Here is a 25,072-nt window from a genome sequence, read left to right on the forward strand (position 1 = left end):
ATGCTTACTTTCTGGAAGTGGGTCAGGGGCTGGTTAGACAGTTGGGCGGGGGGGGGGGGGGGGGGGGTTGGTTCTTGCAGGGGACACGCAGGTGTCTGTTGAGCCCGCCTCCGGCCCAGGGAGAGCAGGCATCCAGGACACAGGAGTCACCTGCAGGTTGAGACCACCCGCTGCCGTCAGTCCCTTCCCTTGCACGAGGGTCGAGGGTCGGGGGCCGGGGCCGGCGCAGGGGTCAGGGATCCCGGCGTGGAGGTCAGGGGTCGGGGGCCGGGGCAGGGGTCAGGAGTCCCGGCGCGGAGTTGGGGGGGGGGGGGGGGGTCGGGAGGCCCGGCGGCGCGGGGCGGGCCGGGGCCGGCGGGGCCCTGGCTGCGGGCCGGGAGGCCGCGGCTCCTCCTCCCCTTCCTCCCGCGGAGGCGGACGTTGAGTCAACAGCGCGGGCGGCCGCAGGCGGCGGCGCGGCGGCTCGGAGGCGCCCGGCCCTCTCGGGGCCGCGCGGGGCGCGGGTGGCGGCGGCGGCGGCGGCGCGGCGGGAGGAGGCGGAGGCGGAGGCGGAGGCGGGCGGCGTCCACGAGGCCGGCCCGCGCCCGCAGGAGGAGGCCATGAACGGCGACCGGACCGAGAGCGACTGGCAGGGGCTGGTGAGCGAGGTGAGGCCGAGGCGCCGGCCAGGCGGGAAGGGCCGGGCCGCGCGTCCCCGCCCCGCGCCCGCAGCACGTCCCCCCTCCCCCGGCCCGCGCCCCCCTGGGTGGCCGAGCGCGGCGGGGACGCGCGGGGGGCGGGGGACGCGCTGCTCCCCGCCCCCGCCAGGTGCGCCGCTCCTCGCGCGCCTCCCGGGCCGGCCGGGCGCCGCTTCCACGCCATCTGGTGCCGGCTTCAGGGGAGGGGCCTTCCCCCTCCCGCGGGGCTCGGCCCTGGATTGGAGAGCGGAGCGCGGGGGACCCGGCAGGAGAGGAGCCAAGCCCCACCTGCCTTCCCGGTCACCACCGTTGTGGAGCCCAGCGATTGGACGGCCCGCGCTGAAGCGGAAAGGTGGTGCCGGGGAGGGGCGGGGGGAGATCCGGGCCCTGGGGTTCCCCCCGGGCCAGGTGGAATTACCTGCGGTGGAGGTTTGGGTGGGGGGAGTTCGGGGTCCTCCGTAGCCTTCATTCAGTCACTTACTTCTGTCAACACGTGTGTCTTGCGGGCCTACTCTGGGTAAGGTGGAGAGCCATTTATCAAAGGAGCGAACGACAGGTGCGGAAGGCACTCGATTCGTGCAAGCAGAAAACACCAGCCCTCTTCCCCCCAAACCCCTTTGTCACAACCACCCCGGGGTTGGCTTTTAGTCTCCTGAGCTATTGCCTCTTCAGCCCAGCCTGAGTTTTTTGGCCTGGGAGGGGCTGTCCGGCTTCTGCAGGTGACAGTGAAGGCTGATATCTTCCTGTCACAGGTAGGTCGCTCGTCCTGACTTACCGCCATATGTGATGGCAGTTCCCCGTGCTACCTAGCCTTGCTGAGCACCCCCCCCCTCCCAGTTTTCCATTCTCTCCCTCCCGAGAACCATCCCTTTGCCCAAAGCCAACTTGGGGCCTCTTTGACTTTACTCCTGTGCACATAATGCAGGGTGTAGTGATTTGCTCTCTTCCTTCCCCTGTGGGATGTTAGAAGAGAAACCCTTATACTTTCTCCTGTAATCATTTCCAGGGCCTCCAGGTCAGGCGGATAACAGTACTTAACGTCTGGTGTGTGCAAAGCGTTGTATTTCTGAAGAGGAATAAGATGCCATAAGTTCTTCCTGGTTTAGTTTGTTTACTCTTGGTCTAGTAGCTGAAAACTCCTAACTAGACAGTGTTCGGACGCATTGTTTTGCGGCCTGCTCCCTCCCGTCTCCTCTAACTCTCCGGCTCTATGTCAAGGGACAGATCCTCCAGGGAACTTTCAAGAATCAAGAATCATACCCAGTAGTCAAGGAGGCTGGGGGTGCGTCTTCATAAGAGTCCAGGGTTAGGCTCTGAAATGGCAGCAGAATGTTCTCTACTCCAACAAATATGTATCGAAGGTCTATTAGCAGCCAGGTACCTCGCTAGGTGCTTGGGATTCAGCGGCAAAGAAGGCAGACAACCCCTTCTGCTCTCAAAGAATTTCTGGAACCTATGCTACAGTTTGGGAGAGTTACGCGATAAACATAAAGAGAATGCTAAAGGGTGGAAAACCAGAGGAAGGAAGTGCTTCATTGCATCCGAATATGCCTCCCCGAGGTGGCCTTCCTTCTGCCTTGCGCTGACCACGCTACTGTGGCCTGGTGGTCTCCCCACCGGGATGTGTGTTTTACTTGGCTTTGATCCAGGGGCCTACACACCGAGCTCCATACACAGCGGGTGCTCAAAAAATGCTTATAGAATAAATCAAGATCCTGACATGTGCCTTTTAGGAGTTGCCTTGCCTATCCCAGCTGGATTTCTTCAGGGTAGTGCATTCGTGCCTTCCACAAACACTCAGTAAAGGCTCTAGGGTGTGGAAGGCACACAGCAAGGAGCTATGCTTGCCCCTCTCCTAATACCTCATGGCTGTTTCTTGAGTCCTTCATCAGTGTTAAGTATTTTACATAGCCTCATTCTCATAATGTTATAAAGTAGGAATTATTTCTCATTTTGCAAGTAAGGACACTGTGGCTCAGATAGGTTAAGGAGCTTGCCAGAGCCTTATAGCTGGAGCGGGCAGAATTTGAACCCTGGTCTGACTCCAGAGCTTGGAATCATTAGGCCATACTTTGTATGTTAATCATTGGTTCATCTCTGTGTATCTTCAGCTAGACAGCAGGTTCTCCAAGAGAGAGAACCATGTTTTATTCACCTTTGAATCCCCAGTGACTAAATCAGTGTTCCTCAGACTACGATCTACAGATCACCTGCACCCCAGTCATTTGGGGAACAAAGAACGCAGAGTCACTCTGCATTTTTGGGAAAAATGCAAGTTTTAAAGTCTCTCCCCGGATCCATTGTGCATTTCCCCCTCTTCACCGGGGATCCATCTAAGTCTTAACCCCCCAGTAGCTGTGAATGGGACCTTATTTTGAGATCGGGTCTTTGCAGATGTAATTACGTTAAAGATTGTGAGATGAAATCATCCTGGATTTAGGGTGAGCCCTGAATCTAATGACTGGTGTCCTTACAAAAGAAAGTAAAGATAGATTTCAGACACAGAGATACAAGGGAGAAGACAATGGGAAGGCACAGAGAGGGAGGCCATATGAAGATGGAGATCGAGATCAGAGTTGCACATCGAAAGTCCTGGAATGTCAAGGTTTGCCAGCTGCCACCAGAAGCTGGAAGAGGCATGGAACAGATTCTCCCTTAGAGCCTCCAGAAGGAATCAGTTCTTCTGACACCTCTTGACTGTGGACATCTGGTCTCCACAGCTGTGAGAGAATACATTTCTGTGTTTTAAGCCACCCAGTTTGCGGTAACTGGTTATGGCAGCCACAGGAAACTGATACACCGATGGCATGAAAATGCCCAGGGGTATAGCCTAAAATCTGCTCTTCTCAGACACTGAGCTACCCAGGGGATTCCCCTGCCCCACTCAAGTTTAGCTGGCCGGGTGCGGACTGGGCCTGGCGTGGAGATGCCTGCTACGTAGCCAATAGGATCCAAGGAAGAGAGTGGTCAGTGGCTGGTGGTGTTTCAAAGTGATTTTGGAATCCAGCCAGAAGAACTGGGGAAGACAGTCACCAGACACCTGACCTGAGCTGAGTGGGCCTTTTGACGGCTCACGTCGATTTCTGCAGAGGACCTGGTTTCTGCCTCCCGCCCTGGACACGCACTCCGTTGCCCTTCCTGCCCAGAGCCCTGTGCTGCCTTTCCATCGGTCTGCTTCCGCGGCTCGCCTCTACTAAGCCGTCTTCACTTAAAATGATCCTACGGAGATCAGTTTTATTTTCATATTTTTAGTATAACTAGCTGAAGTTGCAGCCCACTCGTAGGCCCCAAAGTAAACACGGCCATGCGTGTGAAGGAAGCCTGGCTGATGTTCTCTTTTAGAAATTGAATGTCTGGGGAGGGGGAAATGTTCTTCCTAGCACCACCTGAAGTGATCTTCCAAAAGATCTCTCTCTCTCTCAGGGAGAGATCTTGAAATGCAGCCATGCAGACAGTCAGTAATTTTTTATTTCTAAAATAAAAATGCCGGCCACCTCTTGGCCCGCTGCCTTATGATAACCCATGCCTAGTTCAATTTCACTATTTTCATCATTTGAATTTTGGTTAATTAATTAGATAGCAGTCAGCGTCATATTCTTTGAGTGTGTTGTGTAACCCTGCACCTCTACCCAGAATAGAGCCACTGACATTGGAAAGACAGAGATTGAATAGGCCCTACGGTTAATGGTGTGGCTTTGGGTCTGCGTTGTTGACTGAGCTCTGCGGGTGAATCTTGGCTCTACTTCCCTCTGGGTGCGAATGATCAAAAACCCAACCCAAAGCGGTTCAGCTCAGGGAATTTATCGGCTGATGTTGTGGGTTGAATTGTGCTTCCCAAAAACATATGTTCAAATCCTAACCTAACAAAGCTGTGAACGCAACCTTGTTTGGAAATAGGATCTTTGAAGATGTAATCAAGTTAAGGCAAAGTCATTAGAGTGGGTTCTTAATCCAGTGACTAGTGTCCTTACAAGGAGAGGAAAATTTGGATATAGGGATGCACAGGGAGAAGACACTGGGTGAAGTCACAGAGGAAAGAAGGCCATGTGATGACAGAGGCAGAGACCAGGAGTTATGCAGCTAAGGAGTTCCAGAGATTACTGGAAACTACCAGAAGCTAGGAAGAGGCAAGGAACAGTCCTCCCCTGGAGCCTTATTAGGGAGCATGGCCCTGCTGACACATTAATTTTGGACTCTCAACCCCCAGGAGTACAAGAGAATGAATTTCTGTTGTTTCAAGCTGCCCAGTTTATGGCAGTTTGTGACAGCAGCTGCAACAAACCAATACAGCTGACCTGTCTAGTAATTCCAAGAGAGGAGTGTTTTGGGCCCCAGCTGGATCCCACACTCAAATGGGCACTTTCTCTCTATCCATGAGTCTCCTTGCTGTTTGTCTTAAGTCTCAGCCTCCGTCCTTTTCAAGTTCAGAGAGGAAGACAGCAACTCTTATGTAGTACGTCCCATACAACCACAGGCGTCCCTCCATTTGAACCCACTTAGATCACTCACCTGGCCTGAAAGACAGTGGCTCAGGAGTGTGGTAATCTGGTTGTGGGCCCTGCCCAGGAAGGCCACGTGGCCTGAGAGTGGGCAGGCAGCAGGGGCTATTTGCCCGAAGCAGAATGGACTGGAAAAGTCCCTGCACTGTGCAGCTTCTCTGAGCCTCGTTTTCATAATCTTCAGATGGGTAATGAGTACGTACCCCGTAGGTGTGTGAGGGGCTTGTTAGTCCTTGGCCCTCTGCCTGGCAGGTGGTGTTTAGTGAACGTTAGTACAATGAGCATGAACCTCAGGATAGAAACTTAAGCATTCATGAAATGAAAACGTCTATATTTTGCTACAGCATGTGAATTTTGATTACACATTCCCAGGGATGGAAATGTACTTTGGGTCGGAGTCCTGTGTCTCCCTTTCCCCCAGCCTATGTTTAAGTTGTAGGGGGCTTAAGTGGTTCTCAGCCGCTGGCAGGGGTGACGGGGTAGGGGTTACGCATCCCGTCTGGGCTACTTTCATATAGTCACAATCTCCTCATGTTTCATCTAGTATCTAGTCATAGGTCACAGTTGTGTCTCTGCTTGTCCCCCTCTCAGCAATGGCTTGTACCCCACCCGTGCTACTTTGGGTGAACGAAGAACAAGTTGATAATTTGTTCCTTCGTGGCTCTGAGCCTTGCTCAGAGGACCTTGCTGAGCAAGGGGGACCTTGCATTCTTGCCCAGGGTAAAGGCAAGGGGTTCATATTCCGCTGCCCCCAAATCACTCCTGAGCTGACGGAAACTTTTGGAAACTATTGTGCAGTTGTCTGCATACATACACCACATGACACCGGGTGGGTCCAAGACCCTTGAGGTTATTGTCTACTTCCCCAGAAAGAAGGGTGAATTTTTTGGGTTAAGTTTAAGCTACTTTAACAAAGATACCTACCCTCAAAATATGTTGTTTTAAATAAGGTGGATATGTTGGTCTCTTTCATGTTACAGTGTGTGGTGGTCCAGTCTGGGAGGCCCTGCTCCGTGAGTCATCTAAGAACTCAGATTTTTTTTACACCTTCTTACTCCAGTGTGTCTTAGGGGGTGGTCCCCAACTATATGTATGAAGCTGGTTGTTGCCATGTTTTTGTCCCAACCCATGAGAATGGGGGGGAAAAAAGGGCAGGGGGAGTCCAGGGTGAGGGGCTTTTTAACATTAGGGATGACTTCTGCTCACATCCCATTAGTCTGAGCATAGTCACGTGGCCACACCTAGCCATGGAGGCTAGGGAGGCTAGGGAATGGAACTTTATCTGTGCCCAGCTTGTACTTGGGAAGGTTCTCTTATCACCACTGAGATGGTTTTTCACAGTTTGGGAGGTTCAAGAGTAAGAAGGGTACATAGGACATGAAAAACATAACCACAAAAGGAAAAAAGAATAAATTGTATTTTATCAAAACTTAAAACTTCTGCTCTTTGAAAAACTCCTTTAGGAAAATGAAAAGATAAGCCACAGACTGGGAGAAAATTTGTGCAGAACAGAAGTCTTATATCTAGAATATATAAAGGACTCTCACAACTCAATAATAAGAAAACAAGCAGCCTAATTTGTAAAATGGCAAAAGAGGGGTGCCTGGGTGGCTCAGTCAGTTAAGCATCAGACTCTAGATTTTGGCTCAAGGCAAGTTCATGGTTCATTAGTTTGAGCCTCGCATCGGGCTCCACGCTGGCAGTGTGGGATTCTCTCTCTCAAAGTAAACAAACTTTTTTTAAAAAAGAAAATGGCAAGAGAGTTAAATAGATTCTACACTCAAGAGATTTGGATGGTGGGGCACCTGGGTGGCTCAGTCGGTTAAGCATCCAACTGTTGGTTTCAGCTCAGATCATGATCTCATGGTTTCATGAGTTCGAGCCCCACATCGGGCTCAGAGCCTGCTTGGGATTCTCTCCCTCTCCCTTTCTCTCTGCCCCCCCCCCCCCCACACACTATCTCTGTCTCTTTCAAAATAAATAAAATAAACTTTAAAAAATTTTAAAAAAGAGATTTGGATGGAAAATAAGCACATGAATATATACTAAACTGTCAGTCATTAGAGAAATGTACATTGAGATCGCGATAAGGTTCCACAACACAACCTGTCAGGAGGGAAAAACAAACAGATAAAAAATGGATAAACCGAATGCCGCCAAGGATGCAGAGCACTGGAAGCCCCGTGCGTTGCTGGAGGAATAGAAAGTGGTTACGGCCACTTTTGAAAACAGTTGTGCAATTTCTCATACAGTCAAACATACGCTTAACCGAACAGCCCAGCCGCCCTGCCCCTGGGTGTTTACCCAAGAGAAGTGAGGATGCACATCAACACCAAAGCCTGTATGTGAATGTTTATAGCCCTTTTTTTTTTATAATCACTGAGAATGGAAACAGCCCCAGTGTCCGTGAACTGACGAGCGGATAACTGTCGTGCGTCCATGTAATGAAATCCTGCTCAGCGTTACGAGGGGACAGGTTACTGATCCGTGCAGAAACATGAATGAGCCTCCAAAACATTTGGTACACCTGAAGCTAGCGTAACATTGTGTGCCAACTATACTAAAAAAAGAAAAAAAAAATTGGCAAGTGATGGAAACCAGAGGCTCGAGCCAAGCGTACCTACTGTAAGATTCCATTAATATGAAATTTCTGGGGAGGCGCAGCTAGAAGGACAGGAAACAGATCAGTGGTTGCCAGAGCTTGGGAACAGGGTGAGCAGATTGACGGCGGGAGGGCACAAGGGAACTTTGTGGAGTGATGGACGTATTCTGTGCCTCAGCCGTGGTGATGGCTATGTGACTGTACAAGTGTAGTGAAATTCATAGAGCGGTACACCCAAAAAAGATGAACGTTTCTCTGTGAATTGTGCCTCAAGAAATTGAATTTTTTCAAGATCTTTTTTAATATTTATTTTTGAGAGACAGAGCGTGAGTGGGGGGGAAGGAGACAGAGAGAGAGAGAGGGAGACACAGACTCCGAAGCAGGCTCCGGGCTCTGAGCTGTCAGCACAGAGTCAGACGCAGGGTTTGAACTCATGAACCTCGAGATCATGACCCAAGCTGAAGTTGGACGTGTAACTGACTGAACCACCTGGGTACCCCAAAATCTAATTTTTTTAAAGGGGAGAGATGGATATTTGAGATAGACATTGCTCTGGAGAGCTTTATTCCTTACCTCGTCACATCCCACTTCATGAGGTTTCCAGCACGACTAGCCATGCTCCCCACCCTGGTCCCGGGGTTCCCCCTCCACTGCCCTCACCCAGGCGGATTAGGCAGAGGCTCCGTGCTCATTCTTAGAGACTCACTGATAGCCAAACTCTCTTTCTTTGCCCTCTGATTCTGCCCTTTCCTCAACTTTGGAGATCTTTCTAGTCTTTTGGGAAGCCATGGGGGAGGGAGCTCCTGGGGAGACTGTTCCATGCCCTGATGTCTTAAGGACCAGACTTCTAACACTGAAGAGCCAATCGCTTTGTTACCTGTGTTTTGCTGGGTGCTCCCTTCCTTGGAACACAAAGGCAGAATGTCTGGTTTCTTAAAAAGGCAGAGGGATGTGTAGGGAGAAACAGGGTAGGAATTATAGGAAATGGAGGCAAGGTGGGTAGATAGGACATCAGTTAATATTTCAAAGTATTATTCGTATTAATGATAGTATTAAATGAAAAAACCAGTACAGAATAGCGGGCACATATATAGACAGTTGGTCAGGCTTGAGAGGTGGGAAAAAGCTTCCTAGAGGCAGTGGAACTTGAACTGGGTCCCTCCCCTTTGGTTGAAGAGGCCATGGGTGATCATGATAGAAGCAGGCATGAACACTGGGCTGGCAGCTGACCTTTGAGGAAATGCTTCTGACCTTTGAGGAAAGGCTGGAACTAGTGGGTTGAGGTAGAGCAGACATGAAGGTTGGAAGAGCCAGGGTGGACCAGATGGTGAATGACCTCAAAAGCAAGACAGAGGGCGTGCTCTAACATAGCTGGTAATGGAGAGGTGCTGGACACTTTTTTAGCTGGGGTACAAGTCGATGAAACTATCTGGGATCTGTTTCCACCGAACTCAGTGATCACTGAGCCTCTAACAGAGTCTGCGAGGCACTATGCCAGGCAGCGGGGATGTGCAGACAAATTTGGTAACTTTGCCAGGAATCGGGGAAAGACAAGATGAGGGACTAGCAATCTAGTGTTTTCTGTCACCATCAGCATTTCCGATTACTCCTTTGGCACCGAAGCCATGCCACTTACATGGTTTTCTAACTAACCTATAACGTGTCTATCTCTCCGCTGAACCCAAATGATCTTGAACTCCTTGAGAGCAGGGACCATGTGTTGTTAATTTGTGGCCTTAGCTCTCTTTGCACTGTGCTTTGCCCTTTATAGGAATTAAGTAATTGTAGGATATATGAATCTGGATGTTTGAATAAATGAAGTGGTAAGGAGATAACAGCGTCCGTGGGAATAGAGGAGAAGGGATGGCTAAGAGAAAGATTTTGTTTTTAATGACCCCGACAGGATTTCATAGCCAACTGGATTGGGAAGATGAAATGGAATGGGTCCAAGATGACCCGTGATGGGTGGCTAGAGAGAGGCCAGGCTGGGCATGATAGAGGATTGGGAGTGGCCAAGTCTGGTGAGAAGAGATGAGTTCCATTTAGAACTCTGCATTGTTCAGAGTTTCCTGGGAGTACTTGAACTCTTGCAAGGCAAGCTTAGTGCTTACTGGGAGCATTTTGGATGAGCAGCTATCTGCATAGTGGCAGGCTAATTTCAGAGTAAGTTTATTAAAATTAGCATGTGGGGGAAAGTGAGCACAACTGCTATTTTTAACTAATAGGATTCATGTTCTCTCCTGTGCAGGGAAATTCGCATATGCGCTTCTAAAATTGACAATTTCTACTCTTATTATGTTAAAAAATTAATTTAGTGACTTTCACATTGGATAAAATACATTGGCTGAAGATTAGAAGAGGACTTTGGCTAGTCCCTGAATGAAAATGACCAGAGTGAATGACATTTCTTACTCACCGCCTGGTTTTCCACTAATAGAACCACACTGGGGCTTTGGGTACCTCATGGTGGAGATCTTTGCTTAGTGGAGAGTCTGCATCTCTCTGTGGCCCATCAGGTGACATGGTGCCCGTGGGAGGGGATAACTGGTTCCCAAGGAACGTAAACCTTGGTTGGTTTTTGTTTTGAAGTCTTCCCATTTTCATTTTCTGTATAAGTTTGTTCAATAATCTACTCTATCACCTTGTGCTGTTTTATTGTGACATCTCATTTATGTCCAGGATATCAGATCTCCTTCAAGACAGTCTATCCTCTGTACAACTAATCTATTATGCCACCTTAAGAAGAAAAGCACTTTTCACTAAGTCTTCTTACTCAGAAACCTTCTTGGCTCCCCATTATCTGGTGTTCAAAGGCTCCCCTCAAACTGGCCTTGAGCTTTCCAACTTTATGTCTCACTGGTCCCCTCAGAAACTGAGCGTTCCAGACAAACTGATCCATCCTGCATTCTGGTTCCTACCTCATTCCCACATCCTGATCTCATCTGGGTGGGCCTTCAACTTCTTCCCAGACCACAGCCTTTACTAGTCCTCCAAAGTGGAATAGAAGCCCACATCCCTCATAAAATCATCCATGACCACCCAAGCTTGAAGTGAACTCTTCAGCCTGTTGCGTTACATAGCTTAGACTCCAAGCCACTCATATAGCACTAAAATGCTCCCAGAGAAATATAGGGACCTTCTCTGTGTGTGGATCTCAACTCCTACACAAGTTAGTGAGCTCCTAAGAGAAGGGACTGTGACAAGCTATGTTGGGTGGGTAGGAGATAGGAATGAATTTCATGCTATGACTCAAGAGGAGCAGAACTGAGTGGGGATACTGAATAATACCCAAGAACCAACCCAGTTCTGACCCATATACAGGACCTCTACTTTGAGGTCTTCACTCATGGAAAAGTGACTCATCAATGTGCCTGCCCACCTATAGCTTTATTAATGGTCGACACACAGAATGTTACTGATGACATGATTATACCCTCTGGGCAGGGGAGAAATTACCTGGGTGCGGTGGGAAGGTAGCTGATCTGCCAGGAGTCAACGTGATAGGGATGAGCGTCGAGAAGGACACAGGAGCCCACCTGAGCCTCTTCCTTGTCCCCTTGCTCTCATCCACTCTCGATCCACCTGAGTCTGCCTTCTGCCCCTTCTTTTCTCCTGCAATGCTCTTGCCAAGCCCATCCAAGACCAGACTCCTCTCTGCCATGCACAGTGGTCTGTCCTCAGGTTTCAGCCTATGTGGTCCTGGCTGTGCAGCCTCTGACACTCCACTCTTCCTTCCCCACCCGCTGGGCTTCTGCATCCCTGCACATGGCCACTGGACATGTCTCCAGGCACCCTACACTCAATGTGCCCTAACCCGAATCCATCCTCCCTCTGGCTTCTGCCTTTCCTATCTGTCTTCCCTTCTTCCATCCCATCTCGATTGATGATGTCGCTACAGAGTCGTCTTTGATCGTTCTTCCCAGCTGAACCCAATCTAATTATTAATCAAGGCCCATATTTTCTGCTCTTGAACAAGTCTTTAATAAGGGCTCTGTGTCGCCATTTCCACCGTCCCACCACGGCTCAGATTCTCATTCACTGTCCTCAGAATTATCTGCTACATCCTGTAAGACCTTTCTTCTGTGTCCTGTCATCCAGCTGGAGTTGTCCTTATAAGCACTGAAATGCTTTACCACTCCTTTGCCTCAAGCTCTCTGATGGCCCTCAGGGGCCTGCAGAGTCAAGGCCAGTCCCTCAGTTGGCCTCCAGGGGCCCTGCTCCCTCCTCACCTCCAGTGACTCCCCTGGGCCCCTTCTGCCTATCCACTCCCCCACTCTCCACAGAACTCCTAACAGATACCAGATCATTCCAGGCCCTGAGGCATCTCTAGGTCTTTGCTCGTGTCCAAGGTGACCTCCTTTGCGTACTTAAAGGCCATGGTCAAATGTCACATCACATGAGCGTCCTACCTCCCCTGGGCCTGGTATGTTTTACTTGGGAAGTTGATGGTACGTTTCAGTTGGGAAGATGGTGTGGAGAATTGTTGTTGGCAGCATAATAAGGCAAGGTAATGGGGTTCCTGACAATGGGGGCCCTCAGAGAGGTGGGGGGGGCAATAATATCTAGTACAATTCCAGGCACATGGTCCTTTGCAGGTACTCATGGAAGGAAGGAAAGAAGGGAGGAAGGAAGGGAATAACAGGAAGGAAAGAAGGAAGGAAAGAGTTCACGTTGCCATTTCTGATACTGTCTTTGAAGCCAGCCCTGCTCAGCTGCTGGTGTGCCCCACTTCCAGCCTGTCCCCCAGACTGCTCATGGCCCCAAAGAAGCTGGGAGTGAGTGTCCACGTGGCGCCAGCCCATGACCGGTATCCTCACCAGCTGGGTCACGTAAGTCTTCAAGCTCCGTCGGTAGGTAGCTACATAGTGTTGGGTGAATCTCATGACTTCCCCAAGACCTCAAGTTTCTCTGGACTTTATGCAACGAGGATAACAATATCCGTCTTGTATCCCTCACCTGAGATGAGGCTAGAGTGAGGTGATATATATGAAAGTATGTTTCCAAGTCCCCGACCCTCTGCAGCCGAGGTGGTGGTCCTGTGCTTTAGGAAATGGTGCTCTGGTCTTCAGAGCCATTGCTAACTCCTTCCCACGTTTGGTGGGGTCCTGAATAAGCCTCTTAGTAGGCTGACATCAGTTCTCAGGACACAGCACTTGCTCACAAAGAACTAACAGTAACCTCCTCCCTGGAGAACATGCCTCCCTGCCTCCTGCACCCATTTCTGCCCTCCTGCCCTCTCCCTCACTGCCTGGTCAAGTGCCTGGAAGCAAAACTGGGATCTGACCCTTCCTTGGTCAAAAGCCTCCGTAGCTCCTGCTGGCTCTCACTTTGTCTCAGACTTTATTGTCGTTTAAGGCCTTTCTTACTTTCATCCAAACCAAATGATCCGGCCTTATTTTGCACATCTCCGTTTCACATGTCCTGTGTTCTCGGTAAACAGAAGCACGCTGAGTGTTTGCGGGAAGCCAGCGTTTCCACCCACCTGGGGTTTGCTCAGGCTGTGCCCTCTGGCAGGAACCCTGGTTCTCTTACTTCTTCTCACTCCTCCTTCGAGGCTCAGTCATAACCACCTTAACCTCCAGCTGGAAGGTCTTTGGCCTCCTGCGATCGCATAGCATCCAGGTTGCACCTCTGTGACCAGGTCGGAATTATTTACGTACGTGCCTTGTCTCCAGCCTGGAGTTACTCAGAGTGGGAAGGGGTGGATGTTTTTTGAATCTGCCATTATACCCAGCACAAAGTCCTGCTTGTAGACAAATCTGAAAGAGATGACAAGCCTATCCGGCTCTCAGTTAATACTTGCATTGAAAACCTGCTGAATTAAAACAAGGACATCCATTTGTTTGCTCGTCAGAACAACATTCTCGTGTGTTTCTCTCCCCAGAGTCCCCTTGTATCCATTTGATCTCACAGACCTTCTGACTTTCCAAATACAGACTGTGATCTGTTAAAGGTAGTAAGTCAAATCTCCTCTTAATAAGCTCCAAGGGATTTATGAATTCACTAGAAGTCGTTTCCTCTCTCTCTCTCTCTCTCTCCATCCCAACCTCCCCTTCTTTCCTTTATTTTCTTCCAAACTGAAATTTTATCGTATCGGATATATTGCTTGACAAGAGGCAGAAGCTGCGGGTGGGAAATCATTTAGTTATAAAGAGCTGCTTTCTGTAACGGGCTCTGACCTGTGCTATCGTGCGTCGTACCCAGCCTCTGCCTTCACCCTGGACTAGAAGGGTTTGTGCCAAGGTTGTCTGCACCCACCTTTGACTCTCATGCAAAGAAGCTATGCAATTGCTTTGGCCTCTGTGGTCACCTCATCACAGGACATAATACATAAAAACAGTACCTTACATCTGTCTTTCTTCTACTGATGCCTAAGAGGATTAACCCAGCCTCAGGCACCTTGCTAAAAGTTAGGGTGCAGAAGCCAATGGGATGCTGTCACCTTCGTCTCCATTCCCTTATCCTCATAACCACCTCGTCAGTTAGAATGAGCAGGGGGTAGCGTGAAGAAATGGAAATTCGGAGTCCTTATTGATGGTCACTTGGCAAGAAGCAAGTATGTGGAGGCAGGCCTTTTAACTTCAAGTCAGATGTTTCTCCCACCGGAAGGCTTGGGTTCCTATCCTCTCCATGCTCGTGCCAGCTGACCTAGATCTGAGCCCAAGAGCTTGAGCTGAGATAGAGACTTCTGGGGTCGGGTTCCAAATCCCTGCCCAGACTTCAGTAGAGGCTGGAAGTTGAGCAACAGTGGCGTCGGGGACACCTGCAGATGTGGCCATAACTGGAGGACGGTCAGGATGCCACCTCTGCTGTGGAGGCTGCAGGCAGGTGCTCCAGGTGACCCAGTGCTGTCTGAGCAGGGGCTCCGCAGAGGTACTAGAATCTGATAATGCCACGGATCCACCTCCCCTGGATCCTACCTGCCCCCATCACAGAGAGTTTCCTTGGGCAGCTGTGGGGGCCCTACCCTGGTCGGCCTGAATCTGTGAATGGAGAAAGGGTGGCGAAGAGAGGTGAGTGACTGAAGGTATTACCTAGAGATGGTAAAACTTTGGATCAGGATGGATTTGAGTTTAAATATCTGAATAAACTTAAGCGGTCCCCAAATTTAGAAAATATACGTATGTTTATTCATTTTTTAAAGTTTATTTATTTTTATTTTCAGGGAGAGAGAGAGAGAGCAGGGGAAAGGGAGAGAGAGAATCCCAAGTAGGCTCCGTGCTGTCAGCACAGAGCCTAATGCAGGACTCGATCCCGTGAACCATGAGATCATGACCTGAGCCAAAATCAAGAGTCAGACGCTCAAGCAACTGTCCCTAGAAAATATACGTATGTTTAAAAGAAAATAACTATAATTCTAGTACCCAGAGATGACTACTGTTAATATTTTAGTGTTTAATCATTCAGATATTTTTCCAGGCCTTTATTTCTAAAAATGAGTTTATATCACATGCTACACACATACAGTGAATGCACACGGTGAATGCTCAACGCATTTTTGCATGTGCACCACCCAGGTCAAGATATAGAACATTCTCAGCTCCCCAGAAGGCTCTGCATGCCTTTCCTAGTCGACTCCACCCACCCACCCCTCCTGCACCCATTAAGCATTTTTTTGAATTCTGTCACCGTATGCTGTTTTATAAGGTGTTCTTTTTCTTGCTCAGCAATAAGTCGTGAACAGTTTCCACGTCACTAACTCATCTCCATCGACATCAGTCTCTGTGGCAGCACGGATTACACCGTGTCGACAAACTATACATTTGCTGGACTTTGAGCCTATGTCTTAGAAATTCTTAACTGCATTGTTTCCCACTGTCGGAACACCCAGATGTCTGCCATCAGAGTTCTGTTAAACTCTAGAGTAGGCTGCGGGGACAGTGACTTTAAGGTTTTCCCGTGGTTTTTTGCACAGCCGGCTTATATCTTCCCTTGCTTACTTAGTTTCTGTGAATGCACATGAGTTAGGCTGAACGACCTAATAACTACCCCTGTGCGCTGGGGCAAGGGTATCTGGCATCTTACCACTTGGTGTAAAGGTTTGTACAGGAGAGCAGATTCTAGGGTGTTCGTTCATCCTGTCCATCAACTTCTTTTTAAAAATTCATTTTTGAAAAAGGAGAGGAATTCATTGGACAATTTAAACACCTGGGTTTTAGAGAGACGTTCTTTTAAGATTATAAGATTGCTTAGTGAGCAAGGAAAATCACTGCTTTGATTACTGGAAACATTGGTGAGGATTCATGAGAAAAATTCCACACTTCTCCAGAAACATTCTCCGACCTCGTGCTGAACAGTTAAGTTTTGATCATGTAGGTATTAACCGCACACATTTGGGGACCTTCCTTATTTTCACCCTCTCTGTTTAGCTTTTGATTATTTTACTACCGCTGTTTCTACGACCACTGCTGTGATTGCTACTACTCTCTCAGTATCATTATTATTATTAACTGCACTAAAGTTATTCTTTTCGTTCTGTTTTGCTTTTAAGTAGGCTCCCCACCCAGCAGGGAGCCCAACGCGGGGCTTGAACTCTCGATCTTAAGATCACGACCTAAGCTGAGATCAGGAGTCAGACGTTTCACTGATTGAGCCACCCAGGCGCCCCAGTGAAGTTATTCTTAACAAATGTGTCCATTTATTAAGCCCTGTGTGCCATACATATAAGGTTCATCTAAGGTTTGGTGCAGGCACATATTTGAAGGAAAAAGGATATGTTTATCGGGTGCTATTTAATGTGCCCAGTCCTGAACGCTTTATATATGCATTTCACTTATACCTCACAACAGCCTTGAGAGGCTGCTGGAGTTACCACCATTTCATTTGCTGTGATCAATATGGCTAAGAGTTGATAAGTGAACATAAGAGAATATGCTGGCAATACAAGAGCTGGGATTTGAACTCGGGTTCTTTTTATTCCAAAGTCTATGTTTCCCCTGGTCTACCGTAGGCTCTACCAAATGGATGAGTGAGTGAACGAATGAAAAAACATTCTAGTGTGGTGCTCATTTTTAGGAGGTGTGTATTTTGAATTATCAAGCCAAGAAGGAAGTATTCTTTCATTTAAACTCTATGAAAACCTCAGTGTGGTACTTACACAGTTTTGTATCATGGATATCCAGTGATACCTGTCAGGGGTGACATAGGGCTCTCTTATGAACTCAGTTACATATCTTACATTAAAAGGTGCCAAATTTCCTCAGTATCAGTTGCTTGGGTGTGTTGGCAGATTATTTAGGATTAGTTTTAACGTAATACCAGAAACGGCAGTGGTTTGGATAAGATAGAGTTATCTGTATTTCTCTCTCAAGTACAGTGACTTTAGAGGAAGACCGTTTAAGACTGATATGGCAGCTTACAGTTTTTCAGGGACCCAGGCACCTTCTGTTTCTTTTATCCACCGTTCCAACAGTGGAGCTTTCCATTTTCGGGATGAATATTTTGCAGGAGGAAGAAAACATGAAGAAGAATATGCTCCTTCCTTTAAGGCAACTTCCCAGAAGTCTCCTGGAACACTTCTGCTTCCCTCTTCTTGGCCAGCACTTTATAGGAGATGTAGGGGATCATAGTAACTCCTACCTCCTAGGGCCTCATTGTGAGGACCAAATGAACTAATGTGCGTGAAGTGCCCAGAACAGTACCTGGCACACGGTCAGTGGTGGAGGAGGGTCTGCCCTTAGTGTTTTGTCTGATGCCTCCACGGCCATATCTGGGGTCTAGGCCCATCAGGCTTGATAGGTCTTTCCCAAAGACTTGTTTTAACTACTTTGGTCTTTGCACCCTCCTACACAGTACGGACAGCAACAGTCCTCATGATATAGCATGAACATGATGATGATGATTGATGATGAGGAGGATGATGATGATTATAAAGATAAAAAAAATAATAACCTCTTAGCAAATGCCAGCTTCACGCCAGTGACTGGACTAGATACCTTGTTCCATTACCTCCTTTATGTCGCAGACCCTACGAAGGACACACTATCATGGTCCCCCTTTTACAAGTAAGGGGTCTTTGGCTCAGCAAGAGATGGATTAACTTGCTCAAGGTCATTCAGCTACAGGTGCAGGGCAGGGACTGGAATCCAAGAAAGTCTGACCCCCCCCCCCCCCAAAACGTACTTGGGATATCCACTGCCTTCCATGAGCTTTTAGGCCTCTCTGCCTCTAAAATTTCATCTCCTTTTGGAATGGTTAGCCTGGTCACATATTTAGTCAGTCCTATTGACGCTGCTGTCTGTAGTGACCTTGATTATCAGTGACTTTCCTTACTGAAAGAGAAATGCCCACGCCTTGATGCTACCTGCATCAGTGATGTCTTCTCCAAAGGAATCCTTTAAGCGCCAGGTCTTGTGTCTGTACTTGCAGAGGAACAAACTGAAGCAACCCATGTTACTGTCATTTCAATGCTCTTCTGATGAACCGTGATTGTGGTGGACAAATGGGCTGTCAAGAGAAGCCATAAAATTATGCCCAGTGTTGGCTGGTGGCTTGTTGGTGATGTGGAGACAATGAGGACTTTGCCATCCTCCCTGAAAGCCATACTAAATTGAGATCATCCATAGGAGCCCTTTGCTAGCATAATCGACCCAGTTGCACCATTACCAGCCAGGGAAACAGACCTGGGCAGAGCCCTCGCCTTAATTAGTGTTTATAGTCTAGTCTGTCCTCTGAATAAGCCTGCGACTTGAATCAGCAGAACTGCACATCCACCCATGTTCCAGAATGACTCTCCACCTAACTTGTTGCCGTGGGGCCGAGTTCTGAACTGACAGTTCTTGTTGAGGAACATTTCTCACTAATCAGTACTGCCTGGAGGTGGTGGTAAGAAACTGATAATGACAAGCTCAGGAGCAAATTAACAGTGCTCAGGAAAATATGAGCTAGGCATAGAGAGAAGGCAAAAACAGCTCCCACTCACAAGCTTCAGCTGGGGACACCTTCATCCTGTAGGCGGAAATTGGGGCCCAAGTGGCCCTTTAATGATGACTCCGTGATTCTCATGCAGAGAGAACCGCTGGGGGGAGCCGTGATGATCACGATTGGCTGACATCTTGGCAGATGGTGGTAAGAGCTCTACTTCCTTGGATAATTAAAATAGTGATGGATTTGCATGTCTGATTTCAAGATCTCTAGTCTGCAGATGACTGCCTTTCGGGGGCAGACAGGGACGGAACACCTCCTTGCCTTGGAGTATCTGCACCTGACTCTAGTATGGAAGAGATGGAAGCCAGGGAATACTCCCACAAATGCTCCATCTTGAGTTGAGTCTTCATCTGGAGCACTCTGACCCTCTTCTGGAACACTTCATCCCAGCAGGGAGATGATATTTTTCACAAAGGCAAGGTCTGCTGACAAACTTAGGAATGGAGCTTGGTTTTCTTTCTTTGAATAGGATGAACGCAGTTCTTTGGATTATTGTGATTATTAATAAGATTGGTGCCTTTAGAATTTATTGAGTGCTTTTTTAAAAAAAAAAAAAAAAACATGCATTGTCTTATAGAGCCCTTATGACTCTCCTGTGAGAGAGGTGGGGCAGGCCTGGGTTTAAATCCCACCATTTCCAGGGTGCCTGGGTAGCTCAGTCAGTTAAGCATCCAACTCTTGATTTCAGCTCATGTCGTGTTCTCACGTTTCATGGGTTTGAGCCCTGCATTGGGCTCTGTGCTGAGATCGCAGAGCCTGCTTGGGATTCTCTCTCCCTCTCTCTCTGCCCCTGCCCTGCTCTCTCTCTCTCTCTCTTTCTCAAAATAAATAAACATTAAAAAAAATAAATCCCACCGTTGCCACCGGCAAGTTGCGAGACTTTGTTCTTAAGTTTATTTATTTATTTTGAGAGAAACAGAGACAGCACGAGTTGGGCAGGGGCAGAGAGACAGGGAGAGAGAGAATTCCAAGCAGGCGCCGTCCTCTCAGCACAGAGCCCGACACAGGACTTGAACCCACAAAATGTGAGATCCTGACATGAGCTGACATCAAGAGTTGGACGCTTAACAGACTGAGCCACCCATATGCCCCACAAGTTGTGTGACTTAAAAAAAGAAAAATCTCCTAGGTCCTCAGTTTCTTCATCTGTAAAAGGGGAGAATGTCTACTTTTTGGGGTTGTGATAAGGATTAATGACTTATATATGGGAAATACTGAATCACCTTTGGGCACTGAGTAGAGTCCACTATGGTGATGGTCGTTCACCCAGCATTTATGTAAGAGGAAACTGAGATACAGAGGGGGTGAGTGGTAGGTGATGGCCATGGAAGCCACATAATTTCACTCTAAATCCCAGGTGCCATGTTGTGTCTATCAATAGTGCCTTTGTCTCTGTGCCTCCCAAATTCCCTTTTGTTAAAGGATAGTCCTGGAATCAGTTGGAGTTCTGCAAACGACTTGAGCCTCATCTGGGAAGTGGAGGCACTGCCTCACGGTGTTTGAGGGCAGATCTGAGAAGTCAGGGGCAGATAGATATACAGCGGTCACTGTGGCTCAACAGTAGTAAGGATTTTAGGGTTTTTTTTATTATTTTTTTTAATGTTTATTTTTGAGAGAGAGAGACAGAGTGTGAGCAGGGGAGGGGCAGAGAGAGAGGGAGACACAGAATCCGAAGCAGGCTTCAGTCTCCGAGCCATTAGCACAGACCCCCACGCGGGGCTCGAACTCATGAACCACGGGATCATGACCTGAGCTAAAGTGGAAAGCTTAACCGATGGAGCCACCCAAGTGCCCCAGGGTTGGTTTTTTTTTTTTTTTTTTTTTTTTTTTATGATTTCTTTTTGAGACGGGGAAGATGAGCCACAGCAATTTTATAGCTTTCAAAGACAGTTTGACCAAAATGTTGTCCATGCTTTGTTGGCTTTTTATTGGTACCCAGCCCACAAGAAAAGCTTTCTGCAATGGAATTGAATTATTATCCCATAACGAAGTGCCTAGTGAATCTCTCATTACATTCCATGTGTGACTGTTACATGTTTTAACATGTCATTGTATATGTGAGTGTTTGTGATGTGGGCTGTCGGCTACAGCTAGTGTACCCCAGGCCCCTGGCAGCCTGAATGGAAAAGGGTGAACCTCAGATGCGTGGGCGATTTTAGTGCCCCATCCCGAATCCTGGATCTCTGTGAAACAAACCTGAATTGCACGCCTTGCCATCAGCATCTCAGCCGGAGGCAAGGTCAGATCAGCCTAGTGCTGGGGAGAGACCAAAGTCGCTCTAGGCAAGCAATGGTCTTTAAAAATATATGCCGTCTTCAGCAAATGAGAAGGATTTCCTAGCCCATTTATGGCCAACTAGAAGGAAAGCAGTCTTTTTTCCTTGCATTTCCTCCTAATTTTTATTGGCCTGAAAAGAACAGGGGTGCACTCAGACGGTACAGAGACTGAGAAGGTGGGGACAGGGAGTAAGGAAGGAATAACAGGAGGGAAGGATTGAAATAGATATTCAGGCAAACCCTCGTTATTCCTAACTTCACTTAACCAAGACTGTCAGTGAATTTCACATACCCCCCAGCTACCATAGTTCACATTATAAACTCTTCCAATTACCTGAAATCTCACTTAACTTAAATTTCCAGCACATCCCCTGGGGCATTCAAATCATCAAAGTTTGCCTGTCGAAAGTAATACTGAAGAGGGGGAAGCCGCCATGGTGACTCAGAGAAAGCTAGATCATAAAAAAAAAAAAAAGTCATCTTAGAGAATGGCATTAGAATCATTGTTACCAACCTGAAATTGCTGAAGTGTTATCTAAAAATTACAGAGGCGAACACAGATTTGGAACAGGGCTGTGGACGTGCTTAGGAGACTGGGGTGTGATCGTGGCTGGCGAAGGCTGCTCCCACGGGTGAGTCAGTGTGGTGTGGTCACGATGGCCGCAGGCTGGAGGACCTCCGTGAGATGACTGTCCACGTGGGGTTGGCCCCACTTAGCATCTTACTCCATAGATGCCCAAACTCTGCCTGGCAAGGTTCACTGTGTCCCTAAGTGACAGTCCTGTATATCTGGAGTGGTCAGTCTGCAAGATTTCAGAGAATGAAGGTGTAAAGGAAGTTTATGCCCCTGTGATATGGGGAAGCGCTCGTTTTAAGGAATAAAAATGAGGTGAAATTACAAATGCCATTATGGCAATTCTATAGGAATGTCTTGTGACCTCTCCATACATATCAAGTTTTTGCAACCAGATTTCTTTCTCTAAATTTTTTAAAAAATGTTTATTTTTTATTTTTGAGAGAGAGAGAGAGAGAGACAGAGTGCAAGTAGGGGAGGGGCAGAGAGAGAGGGAGACACAGAATCTGAAGCAGACTCCAGGCTCTGAGCTGTCAGCACAGAGCCTGAGGCAGGTTTCGAACCCACAATCCGTGAGACCATGACCTGAGCTAAAGTTGGACGCTTAACTGACTGAGCCACCCTGGCGCCCCACCAGATTTCTTTTTCTAAATGATGCTAAAAATGGACTTTCGAGAGTTAAGCTTAATAATAAATAATAATTGATTAGCTTCCTAAAAAATATATTACAAATAGGTAAATATATTTCAGCTTAGCGGGAATCAAAATTCATTTACATCTCTAATATGTATTGAGCACTCACTCTTGGTCAGGAGCTTGGCTCTGGAGACGCAAAGGTGAATGAGTTGGACCTTGGCTGCAGGGAGGCCTCAGTCGGTGGGGAGGCAGATGGGTGGGCTGGTGGCTGTGATGCCCTACTTCAGGTGTACCTGGAATGTCACATGGTTACCAGGAGTCAGGAAGAGGGCAGGAGGAGTCCGAAGCGGACTGCAGCCAGGTACCGCAGAGCTCTTGTTTGCCAATCTCCATAACAGGGATATTTTTAAAGGTGAGTGAGTGGCAGGACCTGATGTATGGTTTTCAAAGGGATTCGTACCTGGACCAGACAGGTAAGGAGGCAAGAGGAGGCTGTCGTGATGGTCCCGGCCAGACATCACTGGGCAGGGCAGAGTAGGGCTTCTGAGAATGGAGGGAATGGCTTATTGGAAGTTGAAGTTATGTCGATTGTCGGATACTGTTTGCCCGAAGCCGCATATTGGGTGAGAAAGGAGGTATTCCTGGGTGGAGGACGGAGAATAGGGTAAGAAGAGGGCAGTGAGAAAGTAGGAAGTAGAGGAGGACCAGAGGGGGAAATACCTCTCAGAAAAGAGGGAGCCTACAGTTGAGAAGTTTCTAAATTATTCCTGAACACGAACCCTTCAGCCACACGAGTTTATCAGCACGTTGTGAAGCCTTTGGGGATTAGCAGGTAATATTCTCGCAGCGGCTAACGAGAGCTAGCCTGACCCCATCCGTAAAAATCGCCAAGGACCACGAGTCACTGTTCGAGGGAGAGAGTCACTCAGTGGAGAGGCTCCCTCCCTGACAGCCTGGCCACCTTTATCTCTCATCGCATTTGTCTAGCTGTAAAGCCATCTAAACAGTAATGTGGTATTTCAGATAGTCGTTTAATTATTATGATCTTCCTTATAGCAAATTATGATTTGCTTTATTGCAGATAACAGTAAGTGGGTAGATAAAAGCCACTCAGTGGTGAAAACTGTAGGTCTCGGTTCTTAGGATGAGAGCACAAGGCTACCTACGTGGCGTTTGTATGCAGGTAGGGATTGACATCGACAGATGACTTGTGAGTTGTGCTTTAAAAATACAATTGAAATGCAGTTCAAAAGAAGTCTATCTTGGAGAGGATAATAAAAGTGTTTCACGAGGTCTAGCATACGTGCGGAAAACCGGGCATATTTTACCGTTTATTGCATTCACGTTCACTGATTACCCCATGTACTTGGTGTGTGGTTTTCTCCATTCTCCAGGTGGTAGGTGTATACCCCACGGCAGCGTGTAGACTTCACCACTGTATATGTGTTTCTGGGTGTGATTGATAGAGTCTCAGAGGTTAATCAGAATAAAAGGAATTATTATTAAATGTGCACTGTTTCTTTTTCAACCTTTATTCATAAGCCACCAGAAGGAGGACCTTAGCAAAGTTGAGGAATAAGCTCAATAGAATGGATCTACCCAGGTTAGTGTGGTGAACAGTCGTTGTTTTCTCACTCCCCAGCATTCATTTCTCTTTGCACCAACACCCCGGGTAGGAGGGCATTACCTCTGGATATAATCTGCAGGGACAGAGCACAAGACTATAGTGTGGGTGTCCTGTGCTCCCCCAGGCAAAGGATGGCACATGATCTACTTTAGGCCACCCCTTGAGGTGAGAGATAAAGAAGCTGAAACTTTACCCCGTTCTGCCCCGATCGGTGGCTTCTAACCTCATCTTTCCTGCACTGAGACCTGGTGGTTCCTCGTCCTGCCTGCAGCCACCAGAGTCATCTCGCTGCTTACTTGTTTCCAAGTCGACTTCTCTGTCCTTCTGCCAATTCTATGAGTGCCAATATCCTTCCAGTACATTCCTGCGTTAGAGTATCAGTTACTGTCACTTACAGCTAAAGGGTCCTGTTGCTTAGAACCCAATGCAGAGAATAGTCTGGCTTTGCTACTGACTACTACTTTAGGAATGAAGGATAAATTGACCTCATTGGGCTTCAGTGTTCTCCTGCCTAAAATGAGGCTAATCATACAACCTATGTCATAGAGCAGCTGTATGGATTGAATATAATGTTTCAAGTTGATCATTGCATACAGTTTGGAACAAAATGTTCACTAAATAGTGGTCACTATGCCACTAATTACTATTGTTTTTTTTTTGTTTGTTTGTTTGTTTTTGAAGCGTTTATTTATTTTTGAGAGACAGAGAGAGACAGAGCGCAAGCGAGGGAGGGGCAGAGAGAGAGGGAGACACAGAATCCGAAGCAGGCTCCAGGCTCTGAGCTGACAGCACAGAGCCTGACGCGGGGCTCGAACTCACGAGCCACGAGATCATGACCTGAGCTGAAGTCAGACGCTTAGCCGACTGAGCCACCCAGGCGCCCCACTAATTACTATTGTTAATGAAAAGAAAGTCTACATTTCTCATCGTTATTACTCCTAACAGTGCCTGACACATAGTAGACGTTCAAAAAATACTAATTTGTTTTCTCCTTCTCCTTTACTGAAAACAAACCCAAACCCTCCTTTTCTTGGGCCGAGAAGAGAGCAAATATCCCCCACGCCACACATGAAGAGGGGGCGTGGCCCCCACGCCACACATGAACTTAACAGGCAGAACTACGCCTTGACTGGGGAGCAACGATGGAAGATAGGGAGAACCAAGTGTGCATCCCCTGGCCAGAGGGCCGGTTTCCTGAGGTTTGCCCTGCTCGTCTCCGCCCTTTGACCTGCGGTTGGGCAGCCACGTGACCCGT

The 25,072-nt window shown here is 48.0% G+C and overlaps 1 protein-coding gene across 3 annotated transcripts in view; it reads left to right on the plus strand.

Moving 5' to 3' along the window:
* Positions 1 to 547: 547 nt before the first annotated feature.
* Positions 548 to 25,072, plus strand: part of CCDC149 (coiled-coil domain containing 149) — a 95,338-nt gene continuing 70,813 nt past the window's right edge. For all 3 annotated transcript variants that reach the window (XM_030314105.1, XM_030314107.1, XM_032593010.1), the window contains exon 1: positions 548 to 647. In XM_030314105.1, the coding sequence (XP_030169965.1) occupies positions 600 to 647 (48 nt within the window). In that variant the 5' untranslated portion in view covers positions 548 to 599. The remainder of the gene's footprint in view (positions 648 to 25,072) is intronic.

Source organism: Lynx canadensis, chromosome B1 (assembly GCF_007474595.2).
Source record: "Lynx canadensis isolate LIC74 chromosome B1, mLynCan4.pri.v2, whole genome shotgun sequence".
NCBI lineage: Eukaryota > Metazoa > Chordata > Mammalia > Carnivora > Felidae > Lynx > Lynx canadensis.